Below are 18,258 nucleotides of genomic sequence, written 5' to 3' on the forward strand. Positions count from 1 at the left end.
CCTTTATGAGCTCTGTAAGTTAGTGTGCTATTACAGAATAGCCCTTAGGTGCCCTGCAAGATGTGCATAAATATAGACTCCCAGATTACAGAATTGCCCTTTGCGTGTTTCTTGCTGGTCCAGTTTGGTCCATTTTCTAGTGTCTCTTCCTAAGTTTCCCCCCATATTTTTTGGTCCCATTCCATTAAATTTTCACAGTATTATTTTGTCTCCAGACAGACAGACATTGTGAACCCCTTATGTATAATATCTTTCCAATATCCATTGGGCTGGAAGAGTATAATGGTTTGCATACATTTCTAGATGGCAGGTCCATTAAGCAGTATTTAGCTGGATAGACTTAGGTGTCTCCACCTCCCACTTCTGGGCATGAGAATCTTTCCTATCTGAGATCTAATGGGTGCTCCAGCTGACCTGGAGAAAGGATGCTGGACTTAATAAATCACTGATTTAATCCAGTTTAAGATGTCTTATATTTTTATGTTTTTAGGAACCCTTTAGGTCTATTGCTCAAAGTCTGATTCACCAGCTAAAAGAAAATGTTCTGGGTCTTCTTTAAATCCATAATAGAAATTGTCCTCCTCGGCCTCCGCGTTATGAGTTTTGTCATGTTCTAAGAAGCCAGAGCCTCCAGAGCCTGGAGTTGAGTCAGAACCGCTTGCTGGATGGCAACATCGACGGCAGACAGGTGACTTTTGGTTGGAATGCCCGCTTGTCCCTTGCTTGACCACAGCCCTCCTGAAGGCGGAGCGTCAATCAGAGCAATATCATCATAGGAAGGGGGTCCACTATCTGCCTGCAAACCCCAGCCATCTGCACACTTTCATTCTTCAATGCTCTGTGGGCCACTGAAGACGGGCTACCGGTGACAGACGGGGATTCCTCAGAGCTTGAAGAATTAGTGTCCTCTAGAAAAGAAGCGAGAGGCGCTCCTGCGGGTATCTTCGGTTGGCTGCAAAAGCAAAAACACATTAAAGGGAACACTTGTTCAGCAGCACTAGTAACAGAATCTGAGGAGGTATTTTCTGGACTAGTGTTTACAATACATGATGATGCCGTACACAGTGACTAGTTCGAGCCACGGTACTGCTGCTCAGTCAGCTGTGTCCTTTTTAGTTACCTGACTCACACTTCTTACGCATGGTATAACCTGATGGCACACAGTGGAACAAGCACTAGAAATACAGACGTTGATATTCCCCGCAGCCCGCTTAAACCACGCTCACTGCCAATGAATATCAACTCTGACCTCTGTGCCACTGCCAGGACAGTCTGTGGGGGAGTGGGAAGTCTTATCGTTGACCACTTAGTTATTCAGGTGCTGGCACTGAATATTGCCCAGCACCACATATCTTCCAGGTGAGTAACTGACTCGGGATGTTCAATGCTGGTCTCTGACATGTCCCTGCATTGAATATCCCGGCTTAATTCTGCTTAAAACCACTGAACACCACAGGCTGAACCAGTGGCGTAGCTACAGGGGGGCCACGGGGCCTGGGCCCCCCAAATGGTTATGGGCCCCCCTGGTTTGACTGGCAGGAGCCCCCAACCCCCGCCAGTGGAAGCGTTTGTCCTGCACTGTCTCACCGCATTGCCTGCCCTGCTCTTAGTCGCCGCCGGTGTGCTTGTTTTAGTGAAACTGAGTAAGCGCAACACTTCAAGCATGCTCATTTTTATTACAATGAGTGTTTATGACTAGACTGAGAAGAGCAGGCAGGCAATGCGGAAAGACCAGCATAGGACAAACGCTCCAGCTAGCGGGGTTGGGGACCCCCGCCAGTCAAGGTATTAATGATGTGGCGGCGGGGGGGGGGGGGAGTGCAGTGGGGAGGTGGCCCAGAAAGGGGTGGGGCTGGTTGAGAGGTACAGAAGGAGAAAAGTGCTGGACACCATGGGGGGGGGGGGAGGTTGAGAGGTAGGGAAGAGAGAAATGCTGGACATCATTGGGAGGGAGAGGAAGACAGAAAGGGGTGGGGTGGTTGAGAGGTACAGAAGGAGAAAGTGCTGGACACCATGGGGGGGGGGGGTTGACAGGTAGGGAAAGAGAGAAATGCTGGACATCATGGGCAGGTTCAGAGATAGGGAAGGAAGAAAGATGTGACACCATGGAGAGGAGTGATTATGGGCAGTAAGAGAACTGGAGATGTTGGAGTTGGGGTGGATCTGCCCCCCCTCCCAAACAAAAAGGTATTTTGCTGCCCTCTACTACACTATTCCTTCCACAATCAGAGGTGATTCGGCATCAGCCAGGTTACTAAATATCTTAAGAACCTGAGATTTAAGATGGTTGTCTACTTAGCTGTGGATAGGAGGAGTAGTAGCCCTGGTCTCCTTCATGGTTATCAACTTCTCTATTGTGAAGGAATACATTTTAGTGAAAAGGCCTAGGTTTGTAGTATTAGGTTCTGGTCCTTCTATCATGAATGAATCTTATAGAAAGAATATACTTATTGTTCTGCTCCCATAGTTGTTTGTGCATGTTCTGTATTTGTTTTTCACAGTTTAGTTCTAATGTGTTTAATGCTGTTGTCACTTCCTGGTTGTCCAAGGCATTCTGCACTCTGATAGGTCAGCTTCTGCAAGTGATCTTCTCCCCACCAAGTCCTGGCAGATGCTTGCTCTTAGTACACTGTGCCTTAGTCTCAGGCACTGACCCTATTGGTCATTTTTCTTGCCCTCTAGCCTTATGGTCTTCTTGCTTCCACCTCCCTGCCAAGCAGAAATCTCCATTTTGGCTCAGAGCATGCAGTACTGCTCTGCCATTCTCCTCCCTTGGAAAGTGGGCCTTCTTTTTACCAATGACCTTTTATTCCCAACTTTTTGAGTCCATCGCTTTTTTTTGGCCCAATCTTTTAAGTCTCAATTTATTCCCCACATAGCTCCACCACTACAATAAATCAAATCATTCTTAAGGTACTCCAGATCCACTTATTGGCAAAATTGTCGGCAATTGTGAATAACAGCAAACCGCAGAGGCTTGGTAATGCAGTAGCAGATACATGATGAGCCATATATTAATCGCCAGAAATCGTAGAAATCATTCTTTATAATTTCTCTGATTTATGGTGGTCACAGTAGTAAATATCCAGTTTAAAGACTCTCCTGCCCTAGCAGAAGGACTTCCAAGCTCCAGCTACTGTATGCAGTAAATTATGATTTTACAAAGTCTTTCAATATACAGTTGACTTTTGGGGAAAAAAACAGAGTCTTGTTTGTGGATGTTGGGCTGCTGGTTCAGCTGGTTCTCCAGTAATACATATGAAAGTGTTATGAGGACAGAACACTTAGGTTACTGTATCTTAATCTGTTTTAACCGTATGAGTTTCAGGGTTCCATAGCATATCCTTTTTGGAAGTGAGTTTCTTTGTAACTAGTGGGCTTGGTGATCTATTATACAAACAAACATGCAAAAATATGGTACCCTGTCTTACTGGTTACAGTGTTCTTCCTTCTGACATGAAGGAAGACTCTGGTTCAAATACAAATGCCCCATACTAGCTCTTGATATGCGAAACCATATCAAGAGCCACCCTCTTTGCAGCCCCTCACTACCTCTCCACCATAGACGGTCGGTAGCCCAACTGTTTGGGGAGGCTAAAGGGGGCGGAGCTTACCTCCATACGCTCCGTGGCAGCGACGTCAATGAAGAAAAAGACTACAGGCTCGCCGCCAGCTTCTCCCTTCTCTCTGCACACAGTGTCCCGCTCATCGCGAAACAGGAAATGCATCACCGCAGAAGGCGGGACACTGTGTGCAGAGAGAAGGGAGAAGCTGGCGGCAAGCCTGTAGTCTTTTTCTTCATTGACGTCGCTGCCACGGAAATAAAGATCAAAATGCGCGGGGCGGGAGGGTGGGCTACATCACAAGCGGAAGTCCACGATTGGGCTGGGGAGGCTTAACCTCCCCAAGCCTCTTATACGGGGCGCCCCTATGCTCTCCACCCTCATCTCTCCCTACACTCCTTCCCAGGAACTCTGTTCACTAGGCAAATCTCTCCTATTGCACCCTTCTCCTCCATCGCTAACTCCAGACTCCGTTCCTTTTACCTCGCCGCACCTTATACCTGGAATAGACTTCCTGAGCCATTACGTCACACTCCATCCCTGGCCGCCTTCAAATCCGGGCTAAAGGCCTACCTGTTTGATGCTGCTTTTGATTCTAACATGTCACCTGCTCGTAACCTTTATCTTGTCTTCCTCTCTTCAATAGTCCCTTTCCTTATGTGTCCTATCTGTCTGTCCTACCCTTATCCCTTATTTGTACTGTCTGTCTGTCCTGATTTAGATTGTAAGCTCTTTTGAGAAGGGACTGTCTTTTCTTCATGTTCAATTGTGAAGTGCTGCGTACGACTGGTAGCACTATAGAAACGATTTATATTAGTAGTAGTAGTAGTAGTAAACACTCTCTAGAATATATTTTAAGAAATAGCTCTGGCACAAACGTCTGTCATCAACATAGTCTCTATGTCCATTTCTTTGTTTGGAATTAACACACTTTTTCATTTGCAGCTCAAGGTGAGGTACGTTCAGACACAGCAGGTATATAGATAGATAGTTAACAGAACAAACCTACTCTACTTGAGCGTACCTCGCCTTGAGCTTCAAATATTCTGATGTTGTGTGCCCTTTTGTTTTTTGACCTGTGGGATAAACACAAAGGAATTCTGTTTAGAAGGAATGGTTCCGTGGAATCTTAGCGGAGATTGGGTGGTGACACTGGTAATTGGAACACAAATGGGAGCTGGGCAGACTTCTACGGTCTACACCCTGATTGTGACTGAATAGATAGGAATGGTCTGGAGTGTAAATTTAAAGGGCTTCGATGTTAGCTTCAGAACTTAGTACAAGAACAGTACTGGGTAGACTTCTACGGTCTGTGCCCTGATAAAGGCAAGGACAAATCAAACTCGGGTATACATATAAAGTATCACATACCATGTAAAATAAGTTTATCTTGTTGGGCGGACTGGATGGACCGTTCAGGTCTTTATCTGCCATCACTTACTATGTTACTATGTTACTCTTCGGGGTTTTACATGGAATGTTGCTACTAACTGGGATTCCAGAATCTTGTAACTCTTTAGGATTCCAGAATCTTCAGAACTTTTAGTACAAGAACAGTGCTGGGCAGATGTCTAAGGTCTGTGCCCTGAGAATGGCAAGGACAAATCAGACTCGGGTATGCATATGAAGTATCTTGTTGGGCAGACTGGATGGACCGTACAGGTCTTTATCTGCCATCACTTACTATGTTACTATGTTACTCTTCGGGTTTTACATGGAATGTTGCTACTAACTGGGATTCCAGAATCTTGTAACTCTTTAGGATTCCAGAATCTTCAGAACTTTTAGTACAAGAACAGTACTGGGTAGACTTCTACTGTCTGTGCCCTGACAAGGCAAGGACAAATCAAACTCGGGTATACATATAAAGTATCACATACCATGTAAAATGAGTTTATCTTTTGGGCAGACTGGATGGACCGCACAGGTCTTTATCTGCCGTCATTTACTATGTTACTATGTGTTGAAGTAAAGAGGCTACCATAGGCAGTAGCTCATAACTCTGAGATGCAACGTTCACCCACCTGCTGGTCAAGCTGGCAGTCGTAGGTGCTGGGTTTCCTCTTTGTTCTTCATCACTTTCCGAGTCCCTGTGGACCTCAGCCTTGGCCTGTACTGAGGGCTGGTTCTGTCCTGGCAAAAACTGTGATTGTAATAAGAGGGGGGCAGACTGATCTCCTGGTCCCTCCCCAGAACCTGCCACCTTCATGTGGATCTGTGCATAGGATGGTAAGCTGCTCTCATAGACCTTAGCTTCTTCAGCACTGGTGTAATGAGTCTGAGACCTGGATAAAATTGATGAAGTTAAGTGCTTCAGTATTTATGTATTAATATAAACCCCAGATCTGCACTCTATCGAGATTGTTCCTAACTTTGTTGAACATAAATCCGGCTTAAAACAAGAGCCTTGTTTTCAACTGGGTCCCCACAGGCTCAGGGAGATAAAGCGACTTGTTCATAGTTATACAGATGGCAGCACAACTCAAGAACTTCTCAGTAACCATTAGACCTCCTCTCCGTACTTGATAGGTACATATGAGAAGCTGAGGTCATGTACTTCAGCTGTGATGGTCACCCTGGCAGTCAGTTTTCTGTAGTAATCTTTTAGAACCATAAGTACATAGTACATAAGTATTGCCATACTGGGAAAGACCAAAGGTCCATCGAGCCCAGCATCCTGTTTCCAACAGTGGCCAATCCAGGTCACAAATACCTAGCTAGATCCCAAAATGTACAAAACATTTATACTGCTTATCCCAGAAATAGTGGATTTTCCCCAAGTCCATTTAATAACGGTCTACGGACTTTTTCTTTAGGAAGCCGTTCAAACCTTTTTAAAACTCCGCTAAGCTAACCACCTTTACCACATTCTCTGGCAACCAGTATCTTATCTGTTATGCAGACAGGGTCACATCTTCAAAAGCAGAACACTGGCACAACAGTATTGACCCAAGGATAAAGTTGTCTGGCTAGCTTTAAGTGGATATTTTAAAAAGATATCTGATTACCTTATTGCTGTTGAATATAACCAGTGAAAGATATAACAGATAGATGGAAACTTAGGTGTTAACGGGGTTTCCTGCCCCATTAACTCTCATTACAGAAACAAAAAAAGGCAAGATCTGCCACAGAAATAGCAAACAAAAAGAAAAAAAAAACAAATCTGCTGGTTTTTTTCTTTTGTTTTTTCCATTAACTCTCGTTGACTGGGTGCTGTTGAATACCATGTCTGATTGCCAGAGCACCATCTGGTTCATGCCAAGATGATCTAAGGCAGACCATAGGTGGAGCCAGACATTATCCAGCATGCAAATATTATTTATTTTAGCATTTGTACCCCACAGTTTCCAACCATATTGTCAGATATTCAGTGCCAGGGGCAGGCAACTATCCACCAGTAAGACCGCATAAATCGCAGACCTAACTTGCTGAATACCTATCCAGATACCGGCTCTGAATAGCGGTGGTACCCAGATACCTTCCGCTGCCCAATGCCTGGATATTCTGTGCCCATAGCTATCCAGGTCTGAATTAGTTCATGGTGGCCAGAGTTTTAAAAAAAGCACTGCTGTCAGCTGAATATTCCCAGAGAGAGGTTCAATTGTCAAATTCGGTTAAACATTCACTGGTGGACCGGTGAATGTATAACTCCACTACCTGTAGATATTCAAAGGCTATGCAAATGTATTTATTTAAAACATTCTTAACTTGCCTATTACCAAATAGTGCTGTCCTGTTAATATATCTAACTGTCCAGATACTATCTAGTAAATTCTATATATGGCGCTCAAACATAGTAAACATAGTAGATGACGGCAGAAAAAAGACCTGCACGGTCCATCCAGTCTACCCAAGAAGATAAATTCATATGTGCTACTTTTTTATTTGTACTGTCCTCTTCAGTGCACAGACCGTATAAGTCTGGCCAGCCCTATCCCCGCCTCCCAAACCACCAGCTCTGGCACAGGACCGTATAAGTCTGCCCAGCATTATCCCCGCCTCCCAACCACCAGCTCTGGCACAGACCCTATAAGTCTGCCCAGGACTATCCCCGCCTCCCAACCACCAGCTCTGGCACAGACCGTATAAGTCTGCCCAGCACTATCCCCGCCTCTCAACCACCAGCTCTGGCACAGACCGTATAAGTCTGTCCAGCACTATCCCCGCCTCCCAACCACCAGCTCTGGCACAGACCCTATAAGTCTGCCCAGGACTATCCCTGCCTCCCACCACCGGCTTCTGGCACAGACCGTATAAGTCTGCCCAGGACTATCCCTGCCTCCCACCACCGGCTCTGGCACAGACCATATAAGTCTGCCCAGCACTATCCCCGCCGCCCAACCACCAGCCCCGGCACAGACCGTATATGTCTGCCCAGCACTAGCCCTGCCTCCCAACCACCAGCTCTGCCACCCATTCTAGGCTAAGCTTCTGGGGATCCCTTCCTTCTGCACAGGATTCCTTTATGTTTATCCCACGCATGTTTGAATTCCGTTACCATTTTCATCTCCACCACCTCCCGCGGGAGGGCATTCCAAGCATCCACCACCCTCTCCGTGAAAAAATACTTCCTGACATTTTTCTTGAGTCTGCCCCCCTTCAATCTCATTTCATTGCCCTCTCGTTTCTACCGCCTTCCCATCTCCGGAAAAGGTTTTGTTTGCGCATTAATACCTTTCAATATATGGCGCTCAAAACTGTGCACACAAATTTGGGCCGACATGGCCAGGTTTGCAAAACGTCCTCAGCCATTTTTCTTCTTTTTAGACAGGAGGGAGTACGCGATGCAACGAGAGCCTCTTCCCTGAGGACGTTTTGGCGAAACCTGGCCATGTCGACGGAGGTTCTCCTGTGAATTAAAATTGCTGCTATTCTTTAAGATAAGTGCTGGGCTATTATGCACCTCTATGACATTTACTAAATTGTATCAGAGAATATTTTTGTAAACGACTAAAGTATTATGATATATGTGGAGGGGCATAATCGAACGTTGCCGGCGAAATAGATCGCCGGCGATTTATTTTGGTGGTGGCGCAACAGCTGGCCGGAACCGATTATCGAAAAAGATGGCTGGCCATCTTTTTTTTTCAATAATATGGTTTAGGCCCGGCAAATGCCAGAGTTCGCTGGGTTTGAGATGGCCGTGTTTTTGTTTTTTCAGCGATAATGGAAAAAAAATGCCCGGCCATCTCAAACCCGTGTGAAATCCAAGGCATTTGGTCATGGGAGAAGCCAGCATTGTAGTGCACTGGTCCCCCGGACATGCAGGACACCAACCGGGCACCCTAGGGGCACTTCTAAAAATGTTTTAAAAAATACACAAATAGCTCCCAGGTGCATAGCTCCCTTACCTTGGGTGCTGAGCCCCCCCAATCCCCCCAAACCCACTCCCCACAACTCTACACCATACCATAGCCCTTATGGGTGAAGGGGGGCACCTACATGTGGGTACAGTGGGTTTTGGGGGGGGTTTGGAGGGCTCAACACTTACCACCACAAATGTAACATGGTAGGGGGGGATGGACCTGGGTCTGCCTGCCTGAAGTGCACTGCACCATTAAAAACTGCTCCAGGGACTTGCATACTGCTATCAGGGAGCGGGTATGACATTTGAGCTCGCATAAAGGCCGGCAAAAAAAGGTTTTTATTTTTATTTTTTAGTATGGGAGGGGGTTGGTGACCACTGGGGGACTACAGGGAGGTCATCCCCCAATCCATCCGGTGGTCATCTGGTCAGTTGGGGCACCTTTTTGAGGCTTGATCGTGAAAATAAAAGGACCAAGTAAACCCAGTGAAATACTGCTTAACGCTGCTTTTTTTTCCATTATCCGCGAAAGCTGGCCATCTGATAGCCACACCCATGCCCGCCCATGTCCATCTTTGCTACGCTGCCGATATGCCCCCTTGAACTTTCGCCGGCGCTGCGACGGGAAAGCAGCGATGGTGTCAAAAATCCGCTTTCGATTATACCGATTTCACGGCTTTTGAGAGATCGCCGGCCATCTCCCGATTTATGTCGGAAGATCGCCGGCGATCACTTTCGAAATAAGCCTGATAGTTCTAAAAAAGACTTTGAAGGGTGATCCGATGAAGATCTGCACTACAACCATTTTCCTTGGTCAAACTGAGAAAGGAACTAAGTGTTCCCTATGGTGTGAGTTGCTACAATAACTGATGGTCCCCATAAAAAAATATTTAAAAAAATGTTCGTTGCATCAAGTATGATAATAATGGATGAGGAATGATTGTTTGGGACAGTCTACAAAATATACATAGGAATGCATTGGCAACTCTCATGTTTAGCGTGTGCCCAGTTTTAGCGCGTGCCAAAAATGTGAGCACACCTCAGTAAGAGACCATCTTACTGTTGGTTTTCAACTGGTATCTCCCATCTGCCCTTGCATATATCATTCCCTACACTCGTACATTCCCTACACCCGTACACTGTTTCTTACAAGTTGATTTCCTACATCTTTCCCCTCCTCCTCTATCCATCTCCAAATTTCCAGTGAAAGTGCTTTTAGCTTTTTTTGGCCCTAAGCTCTGGAATTCTCTTCAATAACACATCAGACTCGAACCTCCTTTTATGGAATTCAAATTCCTGCTTAACAGTCATCTATACAAAAATGATAGCAGGGATGGGACGACTTCCCTATGAAGAAAGACTAAGGAGGCTAGGGCTTTTCAGCTTGGAGAAGAGATGGCTGAGGGGAGACTTGATAGAGGTATATAAAATAATGAGTGGAGTGGAACAGGTGGATGTGAAACGTCTGTTCACGCTTTCCAAAAATACTAGGCCTAGGGGGCATGCGATGAAACTACAGTGTAGTAAATTTAAAACAAATAAGAGAAACATTTTCTTCACCCAACATGTAATTAAACTGTGGAATTTGTTGCCAGAGAACGTAGTGAAGGCGGTTAGCTTGGCAGAGTTTAAAAGGGGTTGGACGGTTTCCTAAAGGACAGTCAATAGATCGCTACTAAATGGACTTGGGAAAAATCCACAATTCCAGGAATAACATGTATAGAATGTTTGTACGTTTGGGAAGCTTGCCAGGTGCCCTTGACCTGGATTGGCCGCTGTTGGGGACAAAGATGCTGGGCTCGATGGACCCTTGGTCTTTTCCCAGTATGGCATTACGTATGTACTAAGAATCCTTTGGCTTGAGTGTTTAGCTTTTTTATATCCCACCCCCTTCCCTTCCCTTCTTGCCTCCCTTCCTTTCTCTCTATCTAACTCTACTTTTCCATTTGTACACCACGTAAAGGCCATTTTTTTTGGCCTTCTGTGGCACATCAAGAAATTGTGAATTAATTAATTCATTGTTGCTCCCGATCCCACCTTCTATATGTGGTTATATAGGATAATCAAAAGTAACTTGAGTAATCTTTAAGAACAATCCCTGCTTCTTCTTGCTGTCCTGCTGTCTTTGGCCAAGACACGAGGTTTTATAAGCAAACCAGCTTTTCTCTAATACAATGTGCTACTATCAGGAAAGAGAGAGAGCCCAAACATGTGATGTAGATAGCCTTGCGTACAGTTAATATACTGTTCTAATTAAAAGCAAATGAAGACCCGATGAGTTGAAACTTAAAGACCTGATCCACGGAACATACCAGCCCTTTTCAGGAATTCCATTCTCCGAGGATGAATCCGACTCTACTGGAACAAATGTTATCTGCAAAGCAAGTGAAAAACAGTGAACGAAATGTGATGGCTTCAGCAGATGTAGATCCATCAAGGAGGGAGATTTCAGACCAGTTCTGGACAAGTCTCCTTCCTGCAACAGGATACCTGGCTGCTCAGAGCACCGTCAGTAAACCACAAGGTCAGCCTGGAATATTGAGGGGGGGGAAAGTTCATATGGCTAAAAATATATGCATTGTGAAATATATGAAAACGTTTTTTCTTGCCAAGCAGGAGTAAATTTTGATTTAGTCAGCTCTATTCACATAACACTTAAAGTTAGTTGGGTAAAGTCCAATTAACCCCTTATGCAAACAACCCTCGTTATAACTCTGCATGTAAACCGTAAAGGATTGAATTTAACTCACACCGTTTTTCAGTTGTAGCTGGAGGTGATTACAGTAGGTATTCCCTGTCCCTGCAGGGCTTACAAGTTTGTACCTAAAGAAATGGAGGATTAAGTGACTTGCCCAAGATCAGTGTCAAAAATGAAACTGGAAAACCTTCTCATCTGCAGTAAAAGGGCCCCACAATTCTTTTGACGAAGGTACAGGTACTGATAATCCTTGAGAGGACCTTAGAGATCTTAAAGGTATGTAAAGGGCTAACTTAGGGGCCATTTTACTAAGCCGCTTAGGTGCCTACATGCGCCCAACGCACGCCAAAATGGAGTTACCGCCCGGCTATCGCATGGCCTTTGCGGTAATTTCATTATTTTGGCATGTGTCCGCTATGCACGTTAGAAAAAGAAATTTTACATGTGTAATAACAAGTTACTAGAAAAACAGAAACAAAGAGAATGAGGGCAGATAAGACCATATGGCCTATTCAGTCTTGGCATCCATGCTGTGTATTCTCCCTATCATTTGTTCAGTACCCTTATTTTGTCATCCCCACCGTAGTAATTCCATTTTTCTCGTTTGTCCTGTTTGTCTGTCCTAATTAGATTGTAAGCTCTGTCGAGCAGGGACTCTCTCTTCATGTTCAAGTGTACAGTGCTACTTACGTCTAGTAGCGCTATAGAAATGATAAGTAGTAGTTGTAGTCTTTGGGATGCCGGAATCTTGCTACTCTTTAGGATTCTGCACGGAATCTTGCTACTCTTTTAGGATTCTGCATGAATCTTGCTACTCTTGGCCTTATCCCTTATTTGTTCTGTTTGTCTGTCCTAATTAGATTGTAAGCTCTGTCGAGCAGGGACTGTCTCTTCATGTTCAAATGTACAGCGCTACGTACATCTAGTAGCACTATAGAAATGATAAGTAGTAGTAGTAGTAGAGATCCTATTGCTTGTCCCCAAGCTTTCAAGAATTCAGATACAGTTTTCGTCTCCACCACCTCCATCGGGAGGCCATTCTACGAATTCACCACTCTTTCCATCAAGAAATAGTTCCTCAGGTTACTATTGAGTCTAACCCCTTTCACCTTCATCCTCTGCCCCCTTGTTCCAGAGCTTCCTTTCAACTGAAACAGACCTTGCCTCCTGTGCATTTACACCATGGAGGTATTCAGTGGCGTAGGAAGTGGGGGGCAGGAGGGGCGGTCCGCCCCGGGTGCACACGCTTGGGGGGTGCCGGCCCCGCTGGTTCCCTGCTCTCTCTGCCCCGGAACAGGTTACTTCCTGTTCCGGGGCAGAGAGAGCAGGGAACCAGCGAGGCCGACGCAGCTCCGAGTGACGTGCAATCAGGGCGGATTGGCCCTCCCGCAGGTAACAATGCGGTCCGGGGGGGGGTGCACCGCAGAGGGGGGGGGGTTCGTGCCGTGCTGCACCGGGGGGGGGGTGCGCAGCGCTGACCCCTCCCGGGTGCCGTTAGCCCTCGCTACGGCACTGGAGGTATTCAAACACCTCTCCCACTTTCTTCCATGCATACATATTGAGATCTTTAGTCTGTCCCCATCAGGGGCGTAGCTACGTGGGGCCACGGGGGCCTGGGGCCCCCGTAGATTGGCCCTGGACCCTGTGACGACCCTCTCGACCCCCCCTCCCACCGCCCACCCGCCGTCAACCCGCCGTCAACCCGCCGTCGCCTACCTTTGATGGCGGGGGACCCCAACCCCTGCCAGCCAAGATCCTCTTCTTCCTTCGTTCTGTTTCTGAGTCAAGGTGAGGTTGCAGCTATGGAGCAATACAGAGACATTATAATACTCTTGTCTTATTTCGCATCCCTTTCCTAATAATTCCTAGCATCCTGTTTGCTTTTTTCGGCTGCCACTACACACCGGGCAGAAGATTTCAGTGTATTGTTTACAGTGACAACTTGATCTTTTTCTTGAGTGCTGACTCCTAAGATGGACCCCAGCATCAGGTCACAATGATTCAGATTATTCTTCCCAATGTGCATCACTTTGTATTTGTCCACAATAAACTTCATCTGCTTCCGATAGTATCAGTGGAGACCTGGGTCAGGTGTCCATTACCTTCTTACATTCCTTCTGAGCTTCCCCATCCACCTTCATGGTGCATCCAGTGGTCTTTTTTTGTCACCATCACCTACAGAGTGGAGGAGTAACCTAACACATTACAGGGTAATTTCTATAAATTAGGAGCTTACATGTGTGCACCAGTACACGCATAAATGTTTAGAAGATGAGCATATACACGCTCGGTAACCCTTTAGTAAAAGGGCCCCAAAGTTTGAATATAGAGCTATCTCCTTGGTGTGGTGAGCTGAGAGGCTGGGTTCAAATCATGGTTCTTCCCCTGATGCTTGTTGTGAACTTAGAAAGTCCCTTCAACCTCTTGCCACAGGTACAAATTTAAGGCTCTTTTTACTGATGTGCATTATTTCAGGTCAGCTATATGGAGGCAAATTATTTTTTTTATTTCACATCATTTATTACATACATATTAAACATAGCAAAAAGGGAAACAAATTCAAGTCTACATCTTTGAGGAGAGAAAAAAGCAACCTAAAAGGGATATTATAAAGCACATGAAAACCAGGATTATATCCTACATCATAGTACTGAGTAACTTTGACTATTTACCAAGATAATACTCATACTACCCCTCTCCTCAGTCGCTTCACTGGCTGTCACAATGACTAGTTTCTTTTGGCAGTTCAGCATTTGGAGAGAGAAAATGACTGGGGAATAAGGGGGCAACCTCCCCCCCCCCCCCCCCCACCAATCTCTGCAGTGGGGTACTGGTCATTAGCCACTGTTTCCCAAATCCTAAATGTGCTTGGCAGCAGGTGTAACTCCAGACATTGATCTTTTAGCACAGGATATTTAACCCTCTTCTGAATTGGAGAATAAATGTCTAGGAACTTGCTTTGCTCTTGTGGGGTTTGATATGTGCCTATCCCCACTTTGTAAAATAAGGGTTTTATGCAAGTTAAATGTTTAAGTTACTACTACTTATCATTTCTATAGTGCTACTAGACGTACGCAGCGCTGTACACTTGAACATGAAGAGACAGTCCCTGCTCGACAGAGCTTACAATCTAATTAGGACAGACAAACAGAACAAATAAGGGATAAGGACAAAGAGTAGCAAGATTCCGTGCAGAATCCTATAGAGTAGCAAGATTCCAGAATCCCATAGTAGCAAGATTCCGTGCAGAATCCTAAAGAGTAGCAAGATTCCGGAATCCCATAGTAGCAAGATTCTGTGCAGAATCCTAAAGAGTAGCAAGATTCCAGAATCCCAAGACTACTACTACTACTTATCATTTCTAAAGCGCTACTAGACATACGCAGCACTGTACACTTGAACATGAAGAGGCAGTCCCTGCTCGACAGAGCTTACAATCTAATAGGACAGACAAACAGGACAAATAAGAGATAAACAAACAGGGACTATGAACATCTCAAAAGTGAATAGGGTTGATAAAATGAGGGCGAAAGAATGAGCCAATGAATAACCGCTGTAAACCGAATCCAAGCTATACAAGAGTTATTTTCCTTACACATTTTGTCTGTTCTTTGAGTGAAGCCACTCCTTCCCACATTTTGCCCAGGGCAGGGTAATAAGCTTGGACTGTAAGCTCCCGGTTCACCTGTTCCTTTAAATCCTGCATCTGGGCTCAGTAAACGAGATGCTAGCTAGGACAGACAGGCACACAACAATCACACAGACAGGGAACCAGACACTGACTGAATCACAGAACCCATCACAAAGGAATTAAAGAGAAACTCCCCCAAACCCACAGCTCTATACCAGGGAAGGTGAACTCCCTCCTTTGGGTTTCACAAACAGGTCTGCATTTCTGGATTTTCACAGTGAAAGTTCATGTACTTGATTAGTAGCCTGATTAATTTGCTTGTTTTGCCATTTTCTAAAGCAGACCTGTTGGCAGTATTCAAGGAGCCAACCATTATACAGAAAGTTCTTACACTAATAATAACATCGTTATAAGTTTAGTACAAGCTTATTCGTTTCAAAAAAATGTATTTTCAATACTGATAAACAAGCACAGCAATCTTATCAAAAATATAAAACATAAAACGTTTTGATAAGATTGCTGTGTTTTACAGTATTGAAAAGACATTTTTTTGAAATGAATAAACTTGTACTAAACTTATAACGATATTATTATTAGTGCAAGAACTTTCTGTATAATGGTTTGGATGTAATAGTGAGGAAGTATTGTTTTTATTAGATTCCTGAATGAGTACAGTTTGGAGTACTCAAGGACCACCCGAGTTTTCCACCCCTGTCCCGTATTGAAAACGTGCTCATCGTGCCGAAAAACTACTTCGCACCCTCTGTCTTCTGCAGAACCCTTGCGCTGAGAACCCTCTGGTGTACAGTCACAAGAGATCCAGGGGTGTCTTTTACTAAGGCCGCGCTAAAAACGTGAGCACGCCTTAGTAAATGATCCCCCCCCCCGAAGCGATTTCAGGACCAGGTCACAGTTCATCGGATCAGTACAGTAGTAATACATACTTCTATTCCGTGGTCTACTCAGACTACTCCAAAGCTCTGATAACATCACTCAACCAGGGCGCTAGTCTTTTCTCCACACCTCGATCCCATCTAGAAATCCAAGTAGCATCAACATTACGAACAAGACGGATGCAGAATCATTGCACTACAAAGGATTCCATAAGAGCCAGGAGGTTGAGCGGAACGACCTAGGAGGTCAAACTCTGTGATCAAGAACGCGCTTCAAGGTGAAGCGCAAACACAACTCAGACAGATGCTAAAGTGGTCTTACCTTTGGGTAGCACTGGCAAATGCTCCAGGTAAACCCCCACCGCTACCAGAAACACCCCCATGGCGCAGAATGTGATGTACACTTGAGGCTTGTCCACACTCATAATGAACATCCCAACCATAACCAGGAAGAAACCCAGACGATCAGCCCGTAGCGGAAAGTTTTGTCCTCTGCCATTTTTTCTGTCGCCAATGGATAAAAACAGCGCAGAAAATGAGCAGGAGATGCTTCCAGGTAAAAGCAGTCTCAGTCCGGGCAGATCTGCTGGGTGGAGAAAAGAGAGAGAGAGAGAGGGAGAGGCAGTGTCCTGCTTGTGTCTAACCCTACAGTCTTCAATACTACAGATCAGCATCAGCTTCATTCCAGTCCAGGCCACCGTCGATCCAGCCAGGTTTAATGACTATGCAACGAATGCACCACAGGATCCCGAAATTCACACTCCACTGAAGCTGGGCTTGCACACTTAGCTGTAACCTTCCCTGCAGGCATAAACTATGCAGGGCAAATTCTGGGCATGCCAGAAAGTGACTAGGGGAAACTGGAGAAACGCAACGACCAGAAGTCGTATAGTTCATGCCTTTCCAGACACAATCTGCAGGCTTCTCCCAGCCCCTTCCTCTCATATTTAGTGCTTCTGATCTGTCCTGCTTCCTCTCAAGGTAATATTAATTATGCCAGTTCTGCTTTGGTACACAAACATAGCCTACATGCTCCACTCACTTATTCCTCAAAACCCCATTCTCACTGCCTTTACTACAACTATAATATTCTCCTTAAGACTTTGTAATTGTAATTGTATTTACTATGTAAGCCGCATTGAGCCTGCAATGTGTGGGAAAGCGCGGGTACAAATGTAATAAATAAATAAAATAAATAGCCACTCATGAATTAGCTGCATTTTGTAGCCTTCTTGTGTTTTTCTTGTCCGCAGATATATGTAACCTATTTCACCCCTGCATTTCTCTTGTTAATAAAAATATTCAAAAAAAATTATGAGTGGAGGAGTGGGCCTAGTGGTTAGGGTGGACTTTGGTCCTGAGGAACTGAGTTTGATTCCCACTTCAGGCACAGGCAGCTCCTTGTGACTCTGGGCAAGTCACTTAACCCTCCATTGCCCCATGTAAGCCAAATTGAGCCTGCCATGAGTGGGAAAGCGCGTGGGTACAAATGTAACAAAAATAAAATAGATACTGTTGGAGATTCTACATGGAATGTTGCTATTCCACTAGCAACATTCCATGTAGAAGCCTGCGCCTGGCCACATTGGCGATCTGCAAGGGCCGACTTCTACATGGAATGTTGCTAGTGGAATAGCAACATTCCATGTAGAATCTCAAATAGTAGCAACAGTGGAGGAGTGGCCTAGTGGTTAGGGTGGACTTTGGTCCTGGGGAACTGAGTTCGATTCCCACTTCAGGCACAGGCAGCTCCTTGTGACTCTGGGCAAGTCACTTAACCCTCCATTGCCCCATGTAAGCCGCATTGAGCCTGCCATGAGTGGAAAGCGCGGGGTACAAATGTAACAAAAATAAAATAGATACTGTTGGAGATTCTACATGAATGTGCTATTCCACTAGCAACATTCCATGTAGAAGCCTGCGCGGCCACATTGGCGATCTGCAAGGGCCGACTTCTACATGGAATGTTGCTAGTGGAATAGCAACATTTCCATGTAGAATCTCAAATAGTAGCAACAGTGGAGGAGTGGCCTAGTGGTTAGGGTGGACTTTGGTCCTGGGGAACTGAGTTCGATTCCCACTTCAGGCACAGGCAGCTCCTTGTGACTCTGGGCAAGTCACTTAACCCTCCATTGCCCCATGTAAGCAGCATTGAGCCTGCCATGAGT

At 45.3% G+C, this 18,258-nt stretch overlaps 1 protein-coding gene across 1 annotated transcript; it reads right to left on the bottom strand.

Moving 5' to 3' along the window:
• Positions 1-291: 291 nt before the first annotated feature.
• LOC115458961 (barttin-like) lies at positions 292-16,589 on the bottom strand. Its single transcript, XM_030188816.1, is given in 8 exon segments — positions 292-658; positions 661-795; positions 798-952; positions 5,588-5,848; positions 11,181-11,242; positions 16,413-16,442; positions 16,444-16,553; positions 16,556-16,589. Coding segments are annotated over 8 exon segments (942 nt in total). The 3' UTR covers positions 292-503.
• Between the last annotated feature and the right edge of the window lie 1,669 nt (positions 16,590-18,258).

Source organism: Microcaecilia unicolor, unplaced genomic scaffold (genome assembly GCF_901765095.1).
Source record: "Microcaecilia unicolor unplaced genomic scaffold, aMicUni1.1, whole genome shotgun sequence".
NCBI classification, from domain to species: Eukaryota; Metazoa; Chordata; class Amphibia; order Gymnophiona; family Siphonopidae; genus Microcaecilia; species Microcaecilia unicolor.